Source organism: Dicentrarchus labrax, unplaced genomic scaffold, assembly GCF_905237075.1.
Source record: "Dicentrarchus labrax unplaced genomic scaffold, dlabrax2021, whole genome shotgun sequence".
In the NCBI taxonomy this organism is placed as follows: Eukaryota; Metazoa; Chordata; class Actinopteri; family Moronidae; genus Dicentrarchus; species Dicentrarchus labrax.
This window is the reverse complement of record NW_026136704.1, coordinates 15,272,737-15,298,882: the sequence shown is the minus strand read 5'-3', so window position 1 is coordinate 15,298,882 and position 26,146 is coordinate 15,272,737. Positions and strand designations below refer to the sequence as shown.

At 40.0% G+C, this 26,146-nt stretch overlaps 2 protein-coding genes across 10 annotated transcripts; one reads left to right on the top strand and one right to left on the bottom strand.

The window, feature by feature from the left end:
- Positions 1–208: 208 nt before the first annotated feature.
- slc19a3a (solute carrier family 19 member 3a) lies at positions 209–5,219 on the top strand. Its single transcript, XM_051397248.1, has 7 exons — positions 209–469; positions 3,203–3,438; positions 3,526–4,096; positions 4,193–4,271; positions 4,508–4,700; positions 4,813–4,954; positions 5,070–5,219. The coding sequence occupies exons 1-7, from the start codon at positions 323–325 to the stop codon at positions 5,217–5,219; spliced, it is 1,518 nt and encodes a 505-aa protein (XP_051253208.1). The 5' UTR covers positions 209–322.
- On the bottom strand, positions 4,727–25,991 carry agfg1a (ArfGAP with FG repeats 1a). Of its 9 annotated transcripts, none has more exons than XM_051396865.1 (14): positions 25,603–25,991; positions 19,276–19,369; positions 16,784–16,899; positions 15,660–15,825; positions 15,185–15,347; positions 13,895–14,011; positions 12,593–12,664; positions 10,500–10,715; positions 9,657–9,846; positions 9,402–9,481; positions 8,337–8,453; positions 6,752–6,904; positions 6,493–6,587; positions 4,727–6,230 (listed from the first exon to the last, which is right to left on the bottom strand). In XM_051396865.1, the coding sequence occupies exons 1-14, from the start codon at positions 25,767–25,769 to the stop codon at positions 6,171–6,173; spliced, it is 1,806 nt and encodes a 601-aa protein (XP_051252825.1). In that variant the 5' UTR covers positions 25,770–25,991; the 3' UTR covers positions 4,727–6,170. The 9 variants fall into 9 exon arrangements, with proteins under 9 accessions (XP_051252825.1, XP_051252824.1, XP_051252827.1 ...); XM_051396864.1 differs by having other exon boundaries at positions 13,895–14,014; positions 25,603–25,990; XM_051396867.1 differs by having other exon boundaries at positions 12,632–12,664; positions 13,895–14,014; positions 25,603–25,990.
- Between the last annotated feature and the right edge of the window lie 155 nt (positions 25,992–26,146).

The window sequence follows — 26,146 nt, the reverse complement described above, 5'->3', positions numbered from 1 at the left end:
AAAGTTCTGAGATTTGTCTGGTTGGCTGTTTAATTTCGTGACACATGTATCTGAGCTTGAGTTGGACAGTCACCAACGTTGTGCTGCTCTTTGACCGGGTTGTTGATTGACAAACCAAGCTCAAACACTTAGGCAACTTCAAGGTGTTTTTCTCACAAGGAGGCAAGACATGAAAACTAGCATGACAAGGAAGATAGACACACACAGACACACAGACACACACACAGACACAGACACAGACACAGACACACACACACACACACACACACACACACACACACACACACACACACACTGTAAACCAGTAGAAGAAGAGCAGGAGATGGAAGCAGTGAAGAGGTGGAGGTCAGACTGGAGGTATCCAACTACTCTGCTGTGCATTTATGGATTCTTCAGCACAGTTAAACCCCTGGAGCCTTTCATCATCCCATACTTGACAGGACCGGACAAGAATCTGACAACAGAACAGGTATGAAACACAAATAACTTAAGCAAATTATGAATCAGAAAAACATAATATAAATCAATCAAAAGAGCAATCATGTAGCCTACATACAGTTTCTGTTTGACTTGTCTTGGCTTTAACAACAAATATTTTTGTACTTGCAGAAACTACATTTATATTATATTTTTTACAAAATAACCACGTTTATGAATCACACTAAAGAGTTTAATACAGTCTTTATTACTTGAGTGATAAAAATCCAATCACGGTGATCCTCTGGTCGTTTGATTTATTGCTACACTGTAAACCCGGATAAGTTGATTGTACTTAAACCATTTGTGTCAAGTGATTGCCTCAAATGCTTTAAGTTATTGACAGTAGAGAAAATTAATTTGTTTAATTATAGTCAACTTAAATGTACCATAGTCAGAATTTAACATTTTTAAGTTACATACACTTAAATGGTTTAAGTCATCACAATAGAAAAGTAGTGGAGTCTACTTAAAAGTACAATAGTCAAAACTTAATATTAAAGTCAAATACACTTCACAATTCTAGTTTTATTTAAAAATATGAATATATTAAATTAAAAATGTTATATTTGGAATAAGGAAAGTCCAATTAAATTATTCTTTTGTCAATGACCACACAATGCAGTACATTTTATTTATTTTATTTAGACACACAACAAAGCAACAAATATGTATTAACAATTATGCTGTGTGAAACACCAGATGTAAATCCAAAATAACAGTAAGACCTTGTTTTCATAAAATTATCAAAATGGGTCTTTGCCAACAATTACAACAGTATATTCTTACTTTTTGCTGCAGACATTACCTTACAGTACCTTGCTATGATGCAGCAAACAGAACATGTGTATTGAATTAGGAAACGATTTCATTCCAAATACAATCACAGCATAGTTTTTAAATTTTTTGCTTTGTGAACAATTTTCAAGTATGAAAGAAAAACAACAACACTGACCATGTAACAGCATACTGCGACTGCAAAATGAAAAACTGTATGCTTTGTTTGCCACACAACAAAGCAGGCATTAAAAACAGTAGCATTAAGAAAAACTATGCAGTGAGGACCAGAGTTGGTAAAAAAAAAAACCAAAAAAAAAAAAAACCCTGCAACTTTCTAAAATGTGTCCTCTGTAGAATAATTTCAGTAAAACAAGTAAAACTAGACACATTTAGTACAAGAAGAATCACATACAAAATGAGCAACTGCAAGAATATTTGCTCCAGTCAGTGCGATGTACGTATTTGTGCAACAATCCAGGCAAGGACATGAAGAATTGTGTCATGAGCATTAATGTGTCTTACACTGCAACATCATTCTTCAGCTTTTGAACCTTGGGAGGTAGCTTACTTTCGACCCAAATTTAGCATTACCTGCTGACTGAAGGCAAATGTGTTTTTTATGCACTTCGGGTACTGCAGGTGGAGTGCATAGGTAAAGCCAAACAAGAGACACATTGCCTGTGGTAGGTTGGTGAGTGCCATTACAAGGCTGCCCTCTAGGATGATGCCCACTCTTGAGGGGTTTAGTTGTGGTGATGTTGGGCTTGCTGGGCTTGCTGGGCTTGGAGTGCTGGTGTCCTCATAGCAGAGGATTCCCACGGGAATGTCCACAGTCTCCCTCATTAAGATTCTATAGTGTGAGAAAAGAGACAAAAGGAGGATATTCAGGTTAACAGCAATTTGTCTACAATCAGCTGTGTGGTCTTCATAAATATTATGATTTTCATAATTCACAGTGGTTTTATTTTAGATAATGTTGTGTAAACAAGCGATTAGAGGCATTTGTGTGTGTTCATGTATAGGTGTCTGAGTGCATTGAGAGACTTGAATGTACACATACATTCTTGATGCAAGCAAGGAAAGGGCTCAGTTCTTGCATAAGTCCCATGTTTTAGCCTATAATGTTTAAAAAACTGTGCTCTCTTCTCACAGATGGCAGGGCAGTACTTGCATTTCCAAGGCATTTTAAAACAAACAGAGTAGGGCAAATGAGGCTAATGTTAAAATTGGGCATTGGAATTTTTTCCAAACTACATTGAATCATTTGAATTTTACACTACTATTGCAAAACTGTATGTAGAAGACACACAAGTAGAGAGAGCTACTCAAAAATCACAATTGTCACAATTGCAATTGTCCAACGCTCAAAATGTACCTATAAGTCAACCTCAAATTTACACACATTCAAATGTACACATTTCAAACTAGAAATGTTCCAGCAGTTTCTAATACTTGAATAGAGAAAACAACTCACCTCATTCAGGCAGAAATGGTATCCTCTTTACGGCAGGAAAATGTCCTTTAAGAGCGTCCAAACTTGCTAAAAACAGAAAAATGCAGGCATGTATTGTCCAAGGAGCATGCAAAGTGCAAAGACCTTAAATTGCTCTGTGTAAATTAGAAAATGGCACAACTTTCTCTGTAGCTGCCAACGGACAAGCACAGACTTGTCTTGAGTTTTGAGCCAATCACAACAGGGCAGCACTGTGGCCTAAGGTAAAACTTGATAGTTTAAGTTTGTTAAACTTACAAAAATGAGTACACCCAATGACTGTCTCACACACTCTTTATATACTCATACTGTTAAAGTAATGCAATAAAACTAATCTTTAAAAGTGGTATTTACTCAAACTGTTTGCATAGAATGAACTTTCGGGGTAAACAGTGTATGAAGCAATACAGTTCCCGTCTTACATGAAACCTTTTATTGGCGTCAACTCATCAGGTAAACAATCAAATCTTCCCGGTGTGGACGTACTCCTACCTGGCTGTGCTGGTGCCGGTCTTCCTGCTGACTGACTGGCTGCGTTACAAGCCTGTGGTGGTGTTCCAGTGCGTCAGCCTCTTCATCACGACAGCAATGCTCCTCTGGATGGAAAGTGTACCAGCCATGCAGGCCATGCAGTTCTTCTACGGGGTGGTGACAGCCAGCGAGGTGGCCTATTTCTCCTACATCTACAGGTCCTGCACTGCAGCTCAAAGGGCAGGGATTTGCTTTTTTGCATTGTTTGGACAGATATGACATTTTGATTATGTTGTTTATTACAGTGTGGTAGATGTGAAGAGGTACAGGAAGGCCACCTCTTACTGCCGCAGTATCCAGCTCCTGGGCTACACAGTGGGCTCTGTACTGGGCCAGCTTCTCGTCAGCTTCAACCTCATGTCCTACAACAACATCTTGGTGTTCACTCTAGTTCTCACTGCCATCGCTCTCCTCACTTCCTGCCTCCTGCCAATGCCACAGCAGAGCATGTTCTTTCACCGCAGACATACTGGACAAAAAACAGCAACAGAGGGAACAAAGAGGCATAGTAGTGTAGGTGGGACTGGGGATGCAGCAGAGCACACAAGAGGTTCAAATGTATCCCTGGAAGAAGTAAGAGATGAGAAGGTGGAAAAAAGAGGAAAAACAGAGGATGAAGCAAGAAATGGTTTGGATGAAAAAGAGCATAAGGCTGAGGACCTTGAGGAGTCGGTTGGTGCAGATAACTGCAGCAAAGTCCTCCTCCAGGTGTGGAGGGACTTCCGACAGTGCTATGCCTCCAGACAGCTGCTGTACTGGTCAGTGTGGTGGGCGATGGCCACCTGCGGCTATAACCAGACTGTCAACTACGTGCAGGTCAGTTGGGGAGGCAACATAAACAAAGAAGCGAAGATACTTTGTGCATATCTATGACGGGATCACTTTTAATGGTCACTGCAATATATTCTGCAGGTGCTGTGGGAGCATGCGCAGCCTTCTCAAAACTTCAGCATCTACAATGGAGGCGTGGAGGCAGTGTCCAACCTGTTGGGTAGGTGGCAACGTTCCCAGTGCAGGATACAGACCAATAAAGGGAAAAAACAAATATAACCTAGTGTCTTATTGTTGTGGCCTCTATATGGAACGCTATTATACCAAATTCTAGGAATATGTTTGATTACGAAAGGAAAATGACTTGAAAGCTTTTGATAGATCTCAAACCCATTTTTCCCAATGCCTATTCAATTGTCACCTCTACTACAATAATTCTAAATCCATGTTTTGCAGGTGCAGCAACAGCCTATGGTATAGGCTTCACTGAGGTGAGGTGGGAACAGTGGGGGGAGCTGGCCCTGGGTGGTTTCTCTGGACTCGGGGCAGCATCACTCTTCCTCATGACTTTCATCGGAAACATCTGGGTCTGCTACGCCGGTTATGTCATTTTCAAGTGCCTGTACATGTTGCTGATAACTATTGCAATGTAAGAGTGTTATACGATAAAAGGGGTTGTTTGTACCACTTAGTTCAGGCCTAATTTTATTGCAAGCAGAGCAGGAAAAAGAACATTTCAATGAACAAAACACTTCTCTTAGGTACCAGATTGCAGCTGACCTGTCAATGGAAAGATATGCACTGGTCTTTGGAGCAAACAACTTTGGAGCACTGGCTTTACAGACCATCATCACTTCTGTTGTGGTTGATAGTAGAGGACTGGGCCTGGGCATCATTCCACAGGTGAGCCATCTGATCAGAAAATATCAATCAGGCCTTCCGTGGATGTAGCAGAAGTGTTTATATGTCCACTCATTACAGTTACAAGTGCATTTCAAATTGTGGGTTTTTTTTGCAGTTCACCATATATGCCAGCTACTTCTCAGTCATCGCTGTTGTTTTTTCACTTCGGGGAGTGTTTACCATTTGGAGAGCACAGAGAAGCAGCAAAGAGTCCACCTTTCCAGACAAAAATGAACCTCCAGACTCTGATGAACACAGATTGTGAATTTGACACCGCCAGCTGAGATAGTAACAAGTGGTCACATGTTGGTTTCAAAGCAAAAAATTAAAAATTACTGACTGCAAGACCATGAATATAAATTTTTTTTTTTTTATACAAAACAAATATATACAAGATTTTCATACATCCATATAAATGAATGGTTTGGTCAGTCCTTCTTACTTAAAATCCATTTTAATATATATTCTGTATATATTTACATATTAACTTAAAATTCTCTAATACCCAATATAAGTGGTTTTCAGCTCAACAGCCATACCTGTTACCCACTTCTAGGTGTGGTTGTAGTTCAGAAGCAGTGTGACCTGGGTCTCTGTCACCAGGGCAGGGGATGGCAGAGAATTGAGTCCCCTGCCCATCCCTGATGTCACTCCTTTCATTTTCATCTCTTGCCAACAGAATAGGCTTTTTTTTTCCTTTAGCGAGAACATTTTACCTAAAAGGATCCTGCACAAATAAACAGTTTGGTTCTTCACAAATACAGTAAGTGGCAGTACCCATTAGCTTTTCCAAGCAACAGTTCTGTCTTAACAAATCTTGTGTTACATACAAATACTGATATGCACAAAGAGCTAATTTCCTAAAAGAAAATTAATATGTACAGAATTGCAGCATAATGAATGGGATACACTGTATGCAATAACTTAGTTTTCAGCCAGTTTGAGTATACATTGTGGTTCAGTAGAGGCCAGTTCACAGGTTCAATAGAGAAGAGGGGATCAACCTCTCCCTCTGCACACACCATCACTTGGTTTTGTAGCCATAGACAAAGTCAGCATGACTGTCTGTCATATTGTTCCATCTGTGACAAACTGCAATAGAAAATACAAATCCTTACAAACATTGTGTTTTTAAAGCTACTTGTGAAACAAAACAGTGCAATAGGTGCAAGCGCGCCAGTTGTTGACCCTGTAGTGGAGCTGATTGGATGGATCGCTATAAGAATGGATTTGTTGAAGAGCCTGCTGCTGGATATTGTGCAGATGGACCCGCACCCTGGAAGAAATAAGCGACACACAAACAGAAAAAGTACTTGTTACTAACCATTAACATAACATGACAATGTTTAGCTTAAATCCAACCACTTGTGTCTTTTTTAAAATTAGAACTGAAACAATAGTGGCAATGTAATCAACGGGCTATTCAACGGAATTAAAAATGAGGAGTTAGGTGACTGCCTAATCTCTATTAACAACAATGGTCTGTGTAAAACTAATTTCTTTTACAGGAAATAATGCCATATAGCCCTCTTACTAACCAGGAAAGGGTTGCTAGAGACCATTGGTCCAGCTATTGCCTGCCCGAAAGGAGTCACAACAGGCTTGGCCTGGCCAAAGGCTGGAAATCCTCCACCTGAAAGACGCACACTGTCATTTAGGAGATGTGGAATATCCATCCAACAAATTAATTATAGCAACAAACCAATCAAGAAGGACTTTTTTGAGCCCGACCGCAGACTTTCAGCATAGTTATTAATGCAGATATGTCTATATACACATAATTACACAGACACACACCGTTGGGTTGCTGGGGATATGCAGGAGGTTGAGGGAAGGGGGCCTGGCCAGGAAAAGGTTGCTGGAAGGTTCCACTAAAGCTGGTGGGAAGGTTGTAGGCTGCAGCATTCCCAAATCCAGCTGGCATACTCATGGAGCCTGTGCCGAAAGACGCTGCAACACAGCAGGACAGTGAGTGGTTAAAGGAACCTGTACAAGACATCTTCAGGGATATGACAAAATAATAAGCTATTGCTTCATTTTATTTAAGAACTTTATAGCACACACACACGCCTATAAAATGTGACGTTACACAGGAGATGGCACACAGCAGCAGGAAAAAAAAAACATAACTGAAGGCAAATACTAAGATGTTATTAATATCAGCAGTTTGTTAGAAAGCAATATATAAGTGGTAAACTTAAATGAGTGAGAATATGAACAACTCAATTACAGAACAGTCAACAAGAAGACAAAAAAAAATAGAAACATATCAGTCACTGTTTCTCTAATCCATAGTGTGACTCCCAATGCCCAAAACTGTACATTAAACCTTTTCTCTTTGAGTCTCAGAGCATGTTTGCAAATTTAGATTGCAGTGAGTGTCACACCAGTGACTGGCCTCAGATGACCTCACAGGAACATGACTTTCCCACAGTGCAACAGGTGGAATTGAATTGCAGTAAGTAAAGCAGTCAACTAGCAATTGAGAAATCCTGTATCTGGCAGAAATGCTACATCCAATTCTCATTAAACAAAGTCAATGACTGGAGTTGTAACTAACTGAATATACAAACAAATCCAACAAGGATAAGGTTTGAGTCTTAAAGACCCAACAGTTTGCAGTGTCTTACTGGGTTTGTTTATTGAATGAAGCATTTTATGCATTTTATAATGAATGACAAGATGATTCTTAGTTTTCATTACAATGCATACTTATTTTTAAGAATTAAATGTGTTAAAACAGGCTGAAGAGAATTAGGGCTTCTTGCCAACTGGTAAAAGGAAAATGTTGAGGGAGCCATTTTTAGTGAATATACAGGAGCCCAATAGAGGGCGCTAGGGCACTGCTCTTCTTCAGGATTAAAATAATAACCATTATTTAGATAAATACAACAATCATTGACATTTTTAAATCATAATGAAATTACATGACTCTGATCACTCTCTCCATATGAATGCGGACATTTTTTTTTTTTTTACCTCTACAACATTTTCCTGATAGATTTACTGAAGGGGCAAGAAGGCACTGCATGAGCAAGGCACAGCAGAGCAAAAGGGAAGCAGAGAGCACAAGGGAACCTACCAAAGGCAGGAGGATAACCCTGCCCATGAAGAACCCTCATCAAGTCTGTCCAGCATGGCAAGAGCAATCAAACAGACAACTGAATCTCAATTAAGTTATTTTCTCTTCTACTTCCCTGGTTGGGTGTGTTCCCCGATTAGGGAATCTAACAAATGTTACATTTACTGTACAATAACACACCTGCATTTTATTATAAAGATTTTATTCTGCACTATTGAACTAACTGAGCAGGTTGACTGGGTGTGCTATATCTGCAACACATTCACAGACACACACAAACATTAAAACACATAAACACACCTGCTGCTGCTGCTGCTGCTGCTGCCATATTTGCTACTCTGCCATTGCTCTGGAACGGGTTGGTGGGAGCTGCTGCTGGAGCAACTCCAGCAGCCACAAATGGATTGGTTGACTGAGCTGTTGGAGAGAGGTATCAAGTCACTAGACATGAGTTACAAAACAATAAAGTTCATGGCCATAACATTTTAAAAACAAAAGCATCGATTCAAATTCCAGCTAACAAATTAAGATATGTGTAGTGTCCTACGTAGTAAGACGATAAAGTTTCCAAGAAACATACAAAAACTGCTGTAATTTTATTGCACATACACTAGGGGTGTATATGTGCCAAAGCCATTCGGTACAGATGTACAGTTCAGTACGCACTGTGACCAAAACAATTACTGTCAAAATAACGTACTTATGTCTGCTGTTTGCACTCGCGAAACAGAAGAGTGTGGGCTTTACCTGGAAAGTTTTGGCAGTGCACCAGTTGTTTTCTATCAGCTGTAGCATGCTAGTAGGCTTAGCCGGGTCAGTCAAGCTCAATAGGCAGCGATTAGTGTCAAACTAATATTTAAACATTGTTTAACTCAAGCTGGGTATGTCAGTGGAAACGCTTCAAGAAAGTAATTTATGACAGCATCACCAAAATGTGACAATTAGCGGAACAAGACAAAAACAGATTGGCAGCATCTTACTGCAGATCCACACTGTGCCAAAGCAATAACTAATGCTGTAGGAGTGTTTATCCTAAAAAATACAGAACTTAAGCATATGGTGGTTGAGCTCTGCTACAATGTGCCTTCATGTGTGCATTTTAGACAGTCTGTGGTGGTGCCGTGTGTGAAAGATTGATGAGCTGCAACCCGCTTATTGACATCTCAACCAGGAAAGTCCTCAAGATCCCACAAGGTTACAAAAGTTGTCAACTGCCAAACTCAAAATCACTTTAATTACCTATAGTACACTGTATCTCACCCTGGGGTTCTCCCTTGTTTCTAACACTACTTTAGAGTTTCTAAATCATGACTGAATTTGGGAACACAATTAGCATAGATCATCAGAACACAAAGGTTCACTCACCTCCAAAACACTGAGCCATGCCTGGCAGGGCCTGCTGTGCTTGTGCTGTTGACACCACAGTCTCTGGGCCAAACATCCCCCTGCAGTTAAACAAAGTCAACACATAAGCTGAATAGAGGAACTGAGATAACTGAACAATTCTGTGTAATAGGAGTGTGGATCCTGTATGTTTGTAGATGATGTAGCTTTACACTCTATTTGGTTGGAGATTTAGACTTTTGGAACCCACTATAGCAGGTGTGTTCAGTGTCTCACCCTTGTGAGGTGCTGATGGTGTTGTAAACACTGGTGGCAGGTGCTGAGGAGCTGAAGACAGTATCAAGCTCAGCTAAAGCAGCATAGCGGTCGCCCCCTGCTGGCATTGCTGGCTGCTTCTGAGGCAAACCACTCACTCCTGCTGCTGCCGCTGCTGTGGCTGAGCTCACCCCACCAGGAATACCACCTCCTGGAATAGTAGCACATGACAGCAAAAGCAGGGTTCAATCCACCTTGACTCAACTAATCCACTAAAAATTCAAATTTCAAAAGGCAAAAACAAAAAGGTCCGGAGATAGCTGCCATATTCAACCTATTAAAAATGATAGGGAATAAAGGTTTAATCATTAGGAAATTTGCATTTTCTAGCACAGAAATACAGTTTATAATACAAACAAAATAAACTAGTACCAACCCAGTACAATTCGCAGATGATTTAGCGCCAGAATTCTGACCACTTGACATTAAAACTCTCCAATGAAACATACATAAAGCATTCTTTAAAGCAAGGAGGCATTTCCACCATGTGCAGTGGCCTGTCCTATTTATACAGGCTGGTTTAGTAGAACTGAGGTCAGGGATTTGGGATAAGAAAATGGAAAGGCCATCTCATTAGCCAAGCCTCAGCTAAGCCAAAAAAACAGATACAAATGACAGAGAAATAGAGTTTTGCTAGAAAATGTAAATCACTCCTGTTTTGTGAAAGACTATGCCTGTCCCTGCACTGGGAAGAAGACTCAACATAATGTTTTAGTTGTGTCAACTTCTTTTTTTTTTTTTTCCTGGTCAACCTCTGTCCCTACAATTCAGATCTATGAAACAGGCTAGGCAGGAGAGTTTTACCTTGCTCTGTTTTGGCAGAGCTAAACACGTTATCCAGGTCAGCCAGGGCTGCGTATCTATCGGCATGGACGCTAGTACTCTGTACAGCATCTTTGCCAGCTCCTGTGGAGTTACTCTGGGAGGAGGAACTGAAGGATCCAAAGTCAGCGCTACACGATTTGGGGAAGTTGTCAAAATTTGCAAAATTGGCATTCGCTAGCCCCCCTGAGGCGCTACCTGCATGAAAGAGAGAGATTAAAAAGTCATAAGGGGGACCTCGATTGTTGTTTTGGAGTAACAGCATTAACAGGGTGGAGAGGGAGATAAGAAGCTGCATCGAGGATAAACTTGGGGTGGAGTCAGGCTGGGGGTGGGATACCTTCATTATCTACAGGACAGATAGTAACACTGCACTATGCTGGCTGCCCATTAGCCTATGAACCTAAGGAACGCATAAAATTAGCATTTATTTGTGTAAGAGGCACATAGTGTGCAGAACAGCACCTTTCTTGAGTGCCTCGGTTACATCTGAGTTCAGCACCGTACTGTGGATCAAGTTACAGACAAAACCAACCCAAAATGTATTAACAGTGACATGGAAAACAACTTCATACTCAACGGAAAATATCTTTAGTCTGCCAATCACCCTGTAGGCATTACTAAGGTCTGTAATGAGTAGAATGTCACTTTCAACCAGATCTAAGATTGTTACTAGGGAAACAAACAACTATTATACATTAGTCATTGCTTTTTTAGAGCAAAAAACCCAACAACAAAAGAAAACAGGGAAGGGTACACCCATTTTGTGCAAAATGGTATTTACCATTGTAAATACTTATGTGTGTCATTTGTTTCACACTTGATGTTTATGTGTGACAACCATGCCAATTCAGGCACTTACCCTCTGTATAAAGAAAGCCTCTAAGATGGGTACCAGATGAAAATTCAACTTTTTTTTTTTCAGTGCAGATATTGTGATCACTTTCAGGTCAGACTCCATGAGTTTCTCCAGCATACTAAGAACTCAGTTAGGGAGAACTGATTTGTTTTGAATGCAGTAAAAAGGTGTGATACATCACAACATTTCATGCTTAACAACAAACAAAGAAGAACAAAAAGATTTTGGATAATGAGCAAACTTGGACACAGCATAGTCTCTGTGATCCTGAAGGGGAAAGAAGGCAATGTTCATTAATGACACTGAAACCACCACACCAGTTAAATCTAAAACCAGAGGTTTAATTGCATGCCACGGAGTACTGTATTGTATACCTTAAGCTAAGAGAAAAAGCAAACTGTATAAGATCTGTCAAGGGCAAAAGGACAGGTACAATCTCGCAAGCAACTGTCAAAACACTATTCACAAAAGGTTTATTTCTGCTAATGGTAAATGGTAAAATAGAGAGGTCCGTGAGATCCTACAAGAAAATACTAATATGAACTTAAGGAAGAATTTGACATTAGCAGATGTAAACCTTGTCTGAACAGTAGTGTAGAAGCTGAAGTTGTTCACATGAAATTGAGAGCCTTGAGAATATCAGGCACATGTGATTTTTATTAGTTGTTGTTTCCTCACGCCTTAACCTGTTCCTGATGATAGTTTTCAAAAGCCTGAAAGAGCAAAGATGCCCATGTCCTTTTCTGGAGTAACTCACAGAAATAATTGGGCATCATGCTTTTTCTTGTATCATTTCTTACATAACATAAAAAAATGATCAGTTACTTATAAATAACTGATGGAATAGACCTCAAGAGCACATTGATCCTGTGGTTCGTAACTATTTATCTAAAATGAAAGGGAATGGATATGTTAGTGTGTAGTAACTATCTGGTTCTCTTTCTAATCCTTTTTTATTTTGCATTGGTCTCATGTTCCTCCATTTGGTCTATTCTCCACAGTGTTTCTGAATGATGACAGCAACAATCAGAGCTTATCATCCCTGTTTTCAACCACTGAGATTGTCAACAGTGATTCTGAATTACAGACACAGAAAGAACTACATGCTAAGAGACACACATTTACATCCAGAGAGAGGAGGATCAGAGTGACTACACATTAGAGACGGTGGAAAGGGTGAAAGCTGTTAAGAGGGCAAGCCCAGAGAGAGACTTACTGTGTGCACCCTGGAGAGGCAGAGCAGTGGCAAACTCACCCATACTGCGGCTGGATGAGAGCACAGTGAACGCTGGCAGCCAAAAATCAAAGAGGGAGGGAGAAATGGGGCAATGAGCAATGTAATACAGGGCGGAGAAAGAAAACAAAAGATGTCAACTAAACCAGAGGTAAAAATTAAAAAGCGTGAGGTTAAAGCAAATCAACTGCTGCTGAAGCAAAAGGATGAAAAACACATGAGACAGAATGGACAGCTTAGGCCAGATAGCACAGTCAGTGTTTGTGAGAAAGGGATTATCTTATAAATCCACGAAAGAGAGGGGAGCTTGATCCATCAAGTAATAGGGATACTAAAGAGATCCCCGTGCAGCTCCATACAAAGATAGTAGTCAATGTGCACCTCCAGCAGAGGGCACTGTAGCACACAACATGTTCCTGAGGCTAGGGGGTGGAGGCTTAATTGTGTATTTGTGTATGAGAGAAAAGGCAAAGTGCTCAGGTCAACAGCCAGCTACTGCTGAACAAATACTCTTGGAAGATTTACATAACATGTATGCTGAAGGTTATGTAAAACTGCATGAATTTTTTTATCTGAAGTATAGCAAGTATATACTACTCTGGCGTGCAACCATTATTTGCTCTTTAAAATGGGTTTGTTGTTGATTTTTCACATATCTGGATAACCTGTGTAAATCTAGCAGACATCTTTGTATAATAAAGCTTTCAAAGTAGGTCAAAATAAATAGATATGCTACAAGTGGGGCATAGAGTGAATGCTTCAGGTGTATCCGCACTAGTGTGCACAGCACTTCCTGCTCCATGTCCTCTGAGTTTTTGGCCTAAAGCACATACCATGTAAACATAAGGTCAGGTATTTCAGCTGCAGCCAAGGACAACTGTATGTACAATAGTCCTTGGCTGCACAATAGAATACACATACAGAAATATGTATCAGCATTATTTATTTGCCTTGATGAAGTTTATAAACCAAGCGTTCTGATTTTGCTACGTTTCTTAATTATTGAACTTCTAAAACATTTGGACAACTGGAATGTAATGTACTGTAATTTAATGCAATCATCCGGTACACGGAGGTCTTTCAAATTTGACACCGGATGAATGGACGTTGCACAGATGGAAAGGTCTGGGAAGCCGAGGAAATGTGTTGAAACACAAATGGCAACAAAATTGACAGAAAACATGGCTGATAATCTGCTGCATGTGAATAGGTTGTTTTTGTTCACATTCTCAATATCTGTACATAATTATACCAGGTAATGTCTTTATGTAAGAGTTGCTCTACCTGAATTTGAGGGATGGAATGGGGCTTGGGGTGCAGAGGGAAAACCACCTGTCGACGCAGAAGTGCTCCCGAATGCATCAAAATTAGCAAAGTCTGCATTTGCGTTGGCATTCTGTGCTGCTGGAGGTGGTCAAGATGAGTTTCAGACAGGCAGATGAACAAAAAAAAATAGAAACACAATGAGAGGAAAACAATGGATGATGTAACAGAATGGATTTATACAATGACAAAAGGCATGGACTGCAAAACAAATACAGGTCTATACATGGATATGTACAAATGGATACAGTGGATTATGTGGTTAATATGAAAGCTAATCATAGCGTGGCGTCACATAACAATAAAATGCATAGCAGCTTAAAAGGCGGGCAAGTCTGATGTTCACCCTCTCCCATTAGTTACTGTCTGTACTGGTTGCTGAGCACACAACGTGTGTAAGTGTGTGCGTAACACTACACACTTCATTAATCTCAGAGGTGTACGTCTGTGCTCATGTTTGCCATGGGAACATGTGTACATGCCACTTTAGTCACTGCATTAAGGGTGAGTCTTGATGGCTCTTTGAGGGGGAAATGAGAGGACATTATCCTCCACGGGAAGCAAACACTAACAGCCCACAGACAGACATTTGTAACCATCTGTCCATAGCACCTCTGGTACTATTCCATGATATATGGCTATGTTTTGCAATCATGGATATACATGGATGATGACACTTAACAGTTTCTGTATGAGCTTGAACTTCCGCCACAGTCTATAAGAGGCGTTAATTAGAATGCAACATCAATCATCATGCTGCGGCCTTTAAAAAGCACCTGAAGCATTTTAAATGGTTGCAACATACTATTCTCTACAAAAAGAGGTACAAATGCACACAACAAATATCCATTTCTTTAGGCTGAAATTTATCACATCCTCTAAACAACTGATGTGATTTCACCAATGAACACTTTTAACTGTAGTAACGAGACCAAAACCAGTGACTGAGAACATGCATGCATTCAGCCCTCTATGGCATTCGATTTGATGCTCCTGGTATAGCCTGTGCAATAATGTGACTGAGACAACATTTTAAATCCTATCATCACTGCAGTTATTGCTCATTTCCTGCATTCCCTTACTGTCTCAGCAGATCACTTTCCTGCGTTTTTATTATGGGAACATATTTTTCTGTCTTCTCAAATGTTGAAATTCCCTGCCGTTTTAAAAGTCACAAAAGACCACACTAATGCTCCAATGTGTTTTTGCATTAGATGTATTGCTCAATCATTTGTTTTTTCTGTTCCTTACTTGTGTGGCTGTTGAAATGTGCAAAGTTAGCAAAACCAGAGCTGGCACCGGCATTCATGTTGGGCGGGGCAGCGAAGATGTCTCCACCCAAGTCACTGAGGAGATCAAACCTCTTGTCATGGAACTGCTGCTGATGAGTTTGTCCACGGCTCACCACTGGGGACTGGTGGAGACAAGAGACGAATTTGAAAAAACTACAGGTATAAGTTGGTCCGCATGCATAAATATGGGTGCATGTCCATGGATCCTCCAACAATCTTGACACCAACACTAAGGAAGATAAATATAAAAGACTCATTCATTCATGTACCAAAAACATAACAATTCCTATATTTAGGTGCCAATAGATCCTCCTAGATGTTACACACTTAACCTTTAAACCTTACCAACTCTTGATAGGCAAGCCCACATTTCTGGCAATAATTACAAATTCATAATAACACATGTATGCGTGTGTGCACTAAATAAACCCTACCTGATTAGGTGGGGTGTTCTTGTTGAGATGTAGGGAGGGGGCTGTATCCCCCAGCAGAGATTTGAGTGGTCTGACCTCTGGGGTGCTGCTGGTGCTGCTGTTTGAAGAGCCAGAGATGGAAGCATGGACGGATGCCACTACCTTGGCCTGCTCAGGAGGCACGTACCTAGGAAACAGTTCACATTACACGCATTGCATGCCAAGCAGCTGTCAAAAATAAAGCACCAAAAAAATCTACGTAGATAAAAATACAGTACAGTATATCACAATGTTATTTCAAATACTTAAGAAAGCCAAGGTATGATTTAACCTACCAGATGCTAATTGGCTACTGAAATAATATTTAAGAAAAATTCGATAATACATAACCATGGGTTTACAAAAAAAATGCCGTCACAGCCTTATGGCAAAAAAAGTGTTATGCAAATCCAAATGTGATAACAGGACATGTTTATTTTTCATTTTTACAGCCAGCAGACATGCCTTGATTCACTTATGAACAGTATGTCTGTATATCTATGTGACTGAGAATGTCTGTCTGCAGCAAATTGGGGCATGCTGAGGCATGCACTGCTAACTTTGCTCATTTTGGTCAGACTTCAGACATTAAGCACGAAGGGATGATGAAGTACTGCTACCTAAACTAATAAGTGTAATAATCTAATGGTCGACTATTGGGTGTTAATGATGTGTCTCAGTTTTTTTAATGAAAAAACAGCTAGAAGCATAAACCAACAGTCTCCCTAAATTAATATTTACTTTTGATTATATTAATATGACAGAAGCTTGTTTGATTAGGTCTGCCATGACTTTTATTTGTCTAAAATTTGAAGCTCTTATTAGTCATCACGCGTAACACATTCACCAGACACAGCCATGCTTAACCTCATGCATGCAACTTCATGGAACATTTAGATCTCGCACATAAAGCAGCTTGACTGTAATGACCTACATTCTGTGCTTTTAAAGAAGGATATCTGATGGCTTGCTCGAGGCTAACTGCTATGAGCTGCCTGTGGGACATTCCAAGCCAGAGACACAAAGAAAACCTACATGTTGGCGCAGTGCACAATGCCAGAGGATTGTTCATATCTTTGCACTGCCAGATTGTAAAACTGACTTACCATCTCTTCTTTTCATATTTCTCTTGAAGGAACTCCTTGACTTTCTGTGGTTCTCTGAAGTCTGGTATTGACGAGGTTCTATCATCATAAAGGCCAAGCCAGATCTGCTTACACACCTGAGACACAGAGAACAAGTAAGTTTTGGTGGAACATTTCTGTAGCACACACAGCTATAAATGAGTATAGGGCTTGTCAACATCATTATCAACAGATATTTGCCTTGTAGACTGACACTGGCCAATTGGCAAAAAAGATGGCAATCACAGATATTAGAGGCTGATGCTCATCTGTCATGTTGCATCAATTCTGCGCTGGTTAAATGTTACGTTGGTTATGTCCATCTTGGATATTGGAGAAATGATCACTTCTGTTTTAGAGTGCTGGCATAAATTGCACACAAATACCTAAGTCCTCCCCGCAGCAGCACGGACAGTGAGTGGCTGTTCAGCTCTGTGTTTCAAGAGAAAAAGACTAAGCTGCAACAAGGCACTTCTCTTTATAGAATTATTTTTTTCCCTGGCACAGAAGGTTGAATAAATAACAAAACCACATTGACATCGGCTAGTGGCCAAATTGTTATTTTTAAAACGTTGGTATAGGCCCAGAATTTCCCAATCACTGCACCCCTAATAATTAAACTAAATTAAATTGTTAAGCCAAAGTGAAATAGTGGAACAAGGAAATGGGAAGACAAGCCATTGATTGATGATATAGTTAATCACCTTAAAGCCATTAAGTGCAAGTCAAGTTCAAACACTCACTAATGTTTTAGAGTGGTTTGCCATGTTTTGAGTAGAGGAATCAAACACGATTTGGCCCCCACGTTTGAAAACACAGGTTGAACATAGCTGCTAGATGAACAATTTGTCTAAGTCTCACCTTTCTTTGGCCATGGGTTTTGGATAGCATTCCTAAAGTATTTGCCTAATCCTGTAAGAGAGATTTTTAGGCTTCATGCGTGTGTGCTCTCAGTGTAGGGTGCTGCATTGAAAATGAAGCGATGGTGCTGCATGGCTTGCATGTTGTGCATAAGCCTCTGCTAATTTCTTTAGGTGGCCTTTGATCAAACTGCACACACATTTACAGCAAATTGTATGATTTCAAAAGTGCAGCTGTTGAAGATATAAAGTGCACCCTGTTACATCAGTTTTTTTTTTTTGTGCGAAAAGACAAAAAGCAACTTGAGGCCGGGGATGTAGTATTTATATAGCAGCCTTGAAGGATATATGCATCAGCTCCAACCTTGAGTCTCCTGCAAGTCTTCCTGCCCTGCCACTTTGCTACAGCTTTTAATAGGCTGTACTTCCCAGGTGGCATTGTTCTATTTCATACTCCATTTACCATATATGGCTCTTGAATGATGATGCACTTCGGTTCCTCTGTGCACTAATATGTGGTGTTACTCTATCTTATTATGATGGACAGGTAAGAGAGCTGCAGAATTTGAATGATAAACAGACGTTTCATGGAGACTTTCACCTCTGACCACTAACATGACTTGACATTTTGTGTATCTATTTATTCTATTAGTATTTTGCAATGTTGAAAATGCTATCACAAAAAATGCCATAACATGTAATTTCTGTTAAATGTTAATTTCAAATAAAGAAAGAGGTCAGTCATACTGCATTTGCCCTAAAAATTAAAAACTGTAATTGGTACCCAGTGTTACCCTGTTCAAAACTAAGTACTGTATCAATATAATGCATGAAATGTGTGAAAGAGTAACTTGGTCAAAGAAATTTCATTGTAAACTCAAATTGGACAGACTCACAGCCCTGACATATCATTGTCTCATTAACTTGCTGTGGCAAATATTTTAGCAAACAATTGCCTACTTCCTCATCCAGTCAACACAGAGCAACATAATGATCTAAGAGAAGTCCGGCCACATAAAAGCCGTCAAAAAATTCACGGGTCTTCCAGTGTTGGTTTGACCTCCAACTCCTGATAATAATTCAGTATTGTTCAACTTTCTTCACCAGCTCGTTGTGCTGGGCAGGTAGTGTACTATGTTTAGAGATCGTCAGGTAGACCCGTGTGATACTACCAAATACAAGATTGATGAGAGCTGTGAAGTTTAACCAAGCAGTAAAAATGTGGACCATAAAACCAAACCAAAAAACCTAAAAAAGGCAGCTAAAACGCTCTGTAGAGCTGCAGGGTTGTATTACAATTAACTGTGATGACTTTTTTGTCTAAAGTCTTGCTTGTGAAGGGCCAAAACACTAGTATGATGAATTAGGATGACACGCAGATTCTCACTAAATAGATAAATCACTAAATAAATACAAATAAATGACATTCCATCACCTTTCAATGATTCTCCTTATTATCTAAAAAAAAAAGTATGTAATAGGTGGAAAGAAAATCCAGGATCAAATAGTGACGGCATAATGAGAAGCTACACAGACAGTATGTAAAGCATATCTGCCAAAGCGGTGGGAAAGTTGACCTCAACCCTAACAATTGTGAAAGGGCAGACAGCCTACCTCGTTGCCATGTTTCTGTAAGAACTCGATTTCCTGTTGCGTGAAGGTTGTCATGGAAATGGACTTGACTCTGTGAGGTGGATTCAGTCCTCGTCTGTAGGTGGAGAAATGGAAACAGGGGTCAATTTAATTCAAAGACACCGTACATGACAACCTCATGTGGACAAACTCCAGACTGCACCTCATAGGACGGGGCCATTTAATTAGCAACAAGCGGACTGTCTGGTGTGTGTAACTGAGGTGAGGAAGACAACAATACAGAGAGAAATGACAGAGACAAATTCTGACAGAGACAAATTCTGACAGAAAAAGAAAAGGAGCAGAGCAGAACAGAGGAAGTGGGTGAAACTCTCTCCGAAACTGCCATCGACTGAACTGAGTTTGTCAACAAAGAGAAAGAACAAACGATCTCCCTTAATATAGAATCTTCCATTATGGGGTGACACCCATTAGCCCACACAAGCCTTGCTCATTTTCCTGAGAAGGTCACCGCTCATGCCGCAACGGCGCAAATTAAAAATGCCTGCTAACTGTAACAGATGAAAAAGAGCCATCATTAGGCTTTTATATTAAGCTCCAGGCCTTTCCTGGACCTACCAGTAAGTGAAAACAAATGTAGCACTGGCTCCAAGGTCACCACCTGTTTTGTCTGTGAAGGTGACCAATCAGCATCTAGGATGCAAGCAGAATGTTTTAACTGCAACCAGCTGTAAGTGCTGAGCACCACTTAGAAAGTGCCTTTAAGCATTAACCAACCAAAGTCATAAATGCATCCATACTTTTTTTTTTTTTTTTTTACAGCAACTAAACTGCTGACCGGTCAATAAATATAATGCCGCAGACATCAGTCAGATATCATTAAGACACCTTTTACATCATCCTTCAAAAGCATCAAAGGTGTCTTTTTACTCCTCGTCTATACCGGCTGCATAACAAAAGCATGTCAGCAGCACAGCAGCAGTATTCCTCCATTATTGCCTGCTGTGGATTCATTCATCCACAGTACTGATGTGTACCCAAAAGCATTTGACAGCCTTCATAGTCCAATAAACAATCAATGTTTTTACATCTGTAAAATCCAGAGAAAGCACATCCATAACCAAACACAACCCACCTCAACTTTAACACACAAACTTTAATGACTCTTGATTGTCTTTTGATGACAGGACAACCCATTTTAACAAAGCATTAAACAAGGTCCAGACCAATACTGGATTTTTGAGGCCGCATTGGGACGACGTCAATATTTGAGATAATCTGATAATACGTTAGCCGATTTTTTAAATGAATTTATAAGATAAACAAACTATTTATACAGAACAAATACCTTGTCTTTGTTTTATTTTTAAATTGTGACCAAGATACATACTAAGCAGGACATTTTGCAGTTGATAAGTCAACTTGTCAGTAACCTAGTTCAGCATTTCTGTAGTGCAAGTTCATATAACTTATCAGCCAACATATACACCAATATCAGTATATTGGCAATAGGCTAATAGCGGCTGATACTGGCCTGTTCGAGTTATCGGTCTGGCTCTATAATTCGAATCAATTATAATAAGATTGGGTACCAATATGTAGAAATAGTCAAAATCATGTTGGGCAAATATTTTATCCAGTCTCCATAAAGTGTTATCAAAGTATATTTTTTGAAATGTTTTCAACTAGCTGGCAATCCAATATTCAAGTTTCTCCCAACTTCTCTCTCAAAGTTTCTGTGAACTATTTGACTTTTTTTGCAAAGATGTTTGAACCCGCAGCTGTTTGCTTTCCCATTGTAATATACCCTGCAGCTCACAGCACCATGAACGGTGATATGATAAGTCTTGCAGCACCCTTGGCCCGTCCTCAAGGCACCCACTTTGGGAACTAGGAAATGAGATCCACCGAGTCACAATTACAAACACAATGTTATACACATAGAGGACTCAGATCCTAAAGGCAGTGAAATACTAGACAAGACTGTTAAATTATTCACTGCTTTAACCCCTTGTTCTCATCTCTAGCCATTCTTTACATATCCACCAATCAGCTGATTGTTCCGCAAAGTGTTACAAACAACAGATATATTAATCAGTCTGACATGGAAATAGCCAGAAATTACCCTACACAGTCTTCATGTCAACATCCAAGTAGCTGTGTAAATTCTTATTTAAGAACACAAGATGGAAAGCAAATGTATACAATAAGAACCATGCTTCTATTAGAAAGCTGCTGGAGTAGATCCATGAGAACTACTAGGGCTATTTCTAGAGGTAACACTTTATCAACATGCTCTCAGTTTTCACAACAGAAAACACCTTTGCACGACTGCTATATTTGAACATTTATAGGATCTACTGTGGAAATAAAAAGCTGCATAATCACCAAATCAATCAGAAAACCAAAAGGATACAATGAATTAATTAATAATAATAATAATAATAATAATAATAATAATAATAATAATACTACATGTGTTGGTCACACCTTCCCCAAATGTAAGGATTTGATCCATCTTCCTTATAGAACAGAGGCTGTTTTGAGGCTATTCATCACTTAGGGTTCTTGAGATTGATCAAATACAAAAACAAATTATAAAATATATTGGTTGCATGGGAGGCTAGAGTGTGTGAGTATATTGAGCTTTAATGCAAAGTAGGTGACTGATCAGATCCTCGTCTCATGAGGATGAAACTAGGTCAGATATAGGGTGAAAACTCCATTAGCCTAAGGTCTAAACATGACGGCTGCATCTCTACCCAGTTGTCCACTGAAGGAATTCTGATACTGGTTATTTGGTTTTTGTTCATTTACTCCATCTTATTTATCTGTGTCGGTAAGGGGCAATGCAAAATGAGGAATCACATTATAAACAAGGCCATCTGAGATCCAGACTGTGGTGTACAATGTTCAGTGGATTCTGAAAAATCTGGTACCCAGTGACACAATGCTCCTACAGTAACCCACAACCCCCTGTAACACAAAGATTAACAAATTAATCAAACCATTGCTCAGCTTACCTATTTTCACATAATGTCTACTGGGTAGCATAGTGTATCAGAGAATAGTATCACATATTGCACAGTAAAATAATTATGACCTAGTCACCATTGTACATCAGAGCAGCCCAGCCAGCAAAACTCAGCTTCATTTGCATATTGTAGCCGCTCCAGGGTGAGAGAAAACTGGCAGTGTTAAGTCTCAAAAGAGAGGAGAGGCTATGCACCATATTTTATGTTGCTGCTCTAAGTCCCTACAAAAAGGATTTTTTTTTAATCTTTTAAACAGTCTTCAATAATTTTGTTAAGTACCTTTTATCACAGAAAATGTCTATTCTTAATTTTCATGGCCCACTATCCAATCAGCATTTATGCCAAGTTGCACCATCATCACTTTATCACTCCGATGGTGCTTCTGACGCCACACCTTTTTAACAAATCAAATGTCAGAGGTACAGGATAACCAGACAGGCTCAGTTGTTAAGATAAAGTCATATCTGTTATCTTACCATTGATTACTATTATCCAGGAAATTTAGAGTCAGTGACACCTCCCCACCTCTGTCACGCTCTGGTCCCTGTTAGAGGCCTGCTTACTCAGTAACACAGAGTCCAAGTGGGGTTACTTCCTGCCATGAGCAATTCTCTAGAAAGAGACATTGTGAGTGGTGTTCCTCCTGGGAACGCCTCCACCTTCATAAGGAATGTGTTTACATAGTGGATTCCTACTCCACCCATTAAACAACCACAGCTAAGAGGGGAGAAGGTTGTTCTGCGCTAGGTAGTCATGCCCCTGCTAGGACCCCTAAACAATTAAACACTTGCAAATGAAAAAGGAAAAGGTCAAACAACTTCCAAAAATCCTTTGACTGTGTCAGCAATGTCAAATCTACTTGTGAGGACTTAAGTTTGTTTCAGAACCAGCAACATAATCTCTCAGGGTAAAAATTTATACAAAAGGTCATTAACTGGGTTAATGGGTTTTGCTTTGCTTTCCTTGAAGCAAAAGCAAAGACTACCTTTATTCTTAGAACAGTCATTGTAGGTAGTCAAGAAAGTAACCCAAACAATATATATCAAGTCTGAACATGAATCTCTAGGCACTCTCACACAATGACAATGTCTTTGCCTCTCTAGAAGTAAAAGCAAAGAGAGAGAGGCAGACAGCGACCTCTCTGCCACTTCCTGTGGCACATATAACAGCACATGCTGCTGATGTAGCAGCACGTTGGGGCCATACCGCTTCCTGAGCTTACAATCACACCAGGCTTCCTGCACACAGACATCAATCCTTTCAAAACCAAACTCTTCTGCAGGGTAGATTTTTGGCACTGGAAATTTACATGTTTTGTCTTGATAAAAAGTGAGTGAGAGGGACAGCAAGAGAGAACAAGCAGCAATTATGATTTCAAGCTATAAAAGAACTCAGTTAACTCACATTACACACTTGGGGTGAGCAGATAGGAAATTCACAAATTCAAGTCCCCACAGACCCACTGGTGAAGTGAAATAAAGGGCAAACTCTGCCCATCTGCAAACACACCATTAATCTTATTCTTTTCAATGCTACAGTAAATAAACTTTATGTTCAAAAGTAGAGACAGCTAGCACAGTTTGCATAGATTAAACTTAGTCAAACAAGGGCTGTATCTTAGACAAAGTCTGAGGGACAAACAGTAGAAAACTGTCAAAGAAAGAAGCAAACTAATTAAACTAGAAAGGTCAGCAGTGGGAAATTACTGTGCAACATATACTTCCCATTTCCACTGCAACATTACTAGAATAATCATTATTTGCAAAATGGAAAATGGCAGGGTGATTTCCATAAAGCATTGAGAAGGACCAGTGCAGGGTGCTGACTGTGTGAATGAGCAGAACAGGATGGACAGATGAGCAGCTTATTGAGTTACTTGCTAATGGCCCACTGCCAATTACTCTTCTCAAAATGTTTTCACTTACAAGGGCTTGTTATAAGTAAACATAATTTATACATTTACCAAAAACATGGTAAACTATTTGTGAGCAAATATCCATTTTAACAGTGTTGAGAGAACATCATATGATTCAATGCTCGTAAACCAGAGCTGGGTAAAAAAAAAAACGTGCACATCAAAAGACTGCTGTACAGGGGGAACACTGAGCTGTATGGCTATATCACTTCATGTATGAGAGCATAATTTGCTTCCCAGCAACCAAATATTAATTAAGGCAAATATTTCCACCATGTTGTATGCCAATTGGTCATTTATTGTTACTTGCATTGTCATTACTGTAAAGGAGCCCATTGGATCCCAGCAAGCCCTTTTTGAATGTGGCCAACATAACATGTACCCACAATACAAAACATTTTTAACCTGCAACACTTGACAGTGGTGGGATATCTTTAGCTGAATAAGAAGAAATGGAAAGCTTCACTAATCCCAAATCACAAGCTACAGATGCTTGGTTACACAACTGCACAGCAAAGCTGATAGTCAGGCAACCGCTATCTAAAGTCACACTAACAATGCAGTGAACAGTTTTTTTTCTCTCTAAATAAGAATAAATAAATAATTAAATAAATAAATAAATAGGAGGTAAAGCACTGACATAAGTGAATACACACAAAAGGATCAGCAGTCAGTGAAAGTCTAGCTGTGTACATCTATGAGAAACTGAGTAGTGTTACACTTCTAAATAAAATACAACAATACAACTGATGATGGCATAAATACTGATGTATTGCATTGTCAGTCAATTTTCAAAATGATGCGTCTTTCCCACGCCCGGTGTCTACCATCACTTAACATTTAGCAATTTAAGACTACATTGACTCTGCACGGTTCCAGTGAGTATATAACAATAAGCTACATAACGTTAGTACATTTTCGTGGATGTAACATGAAACCTCGACCAACAGATGATTTAAATATGTATTCATGTGTCTGTGTCTGTGTGGGGTACGCCATAACCAAATCAATTAGCTGTTAGCTCAGTGACAAGCTGCTGCTTCCAGACGTGGCCAGCAACTGGTAGCAGCAGCTGGCTAGTTGGCTCTTCAGTACACCTAACAGTTAGCTTGCAATGTCAGAGAAATGTAGCATTGGAAGCTAAAGTCAGCTAGCAGGGTGGTTGCTTACGTTAGCTTGCTGTGCGGAACCCTGACACCTCTATGTACCCCGCCCAACACAGCACAGCAAGACAATGTCAAAACAGCTAAGCTCACTGGCACAACTGGAAACCCATCTTAACGTTAGCTAGCGCTAATTGGCTAACTGTCTTGCCGTGTGTAACTAGCTGAAGCGTACCAAAACGTTATATCATTGTGCGCCATATCTAAGCTAAGGTCACTCCAAGTGAACACTTACAGGATGCCAGAGCAAGAGGTACACACGAAAGAGCCCACGGTCATATTTGCATAGGTTGGGCCGCGCTGGTCGCAGTCAAAGCACTTTCTGTTGGGAGGCAAACTCGTCATTTCTCTCAGCATCTTCAGGTGTTTCTCTTCTTGTTTTCGTTTCGCACTCGCCGCCATGGTGAGGGATGTACCGCGGGATTAAATAAAACCGGGGGAGACTGGAGGGTCAGCTAACGTACAACTAAAACAAAGGGCTGTGCTTTTCTACCGGTAGCCGACCCGTGCTAGAGACAGAGGAGGATTGGGTAGGTGGCTCTGTTGTCAGGGGGGCCTCGCGTCTCCTGAACAAGGACTTTGAGGCGTTGGATCGGGTTGACTAACGGAACAAGATGTTTCCTGTTGTCTACTTCCGCCTTTGTTTAAATCCCGTTATGCTGACTACGCCGCCTCTTTTTGGGTCAGGGCCATATATGGGTGTCTTTATACTCCTTACGTTTCCAGTTGTTGGAACCAAATTATCTTACCTCTCTAGTTTGTTAAGCCAATTATATTTA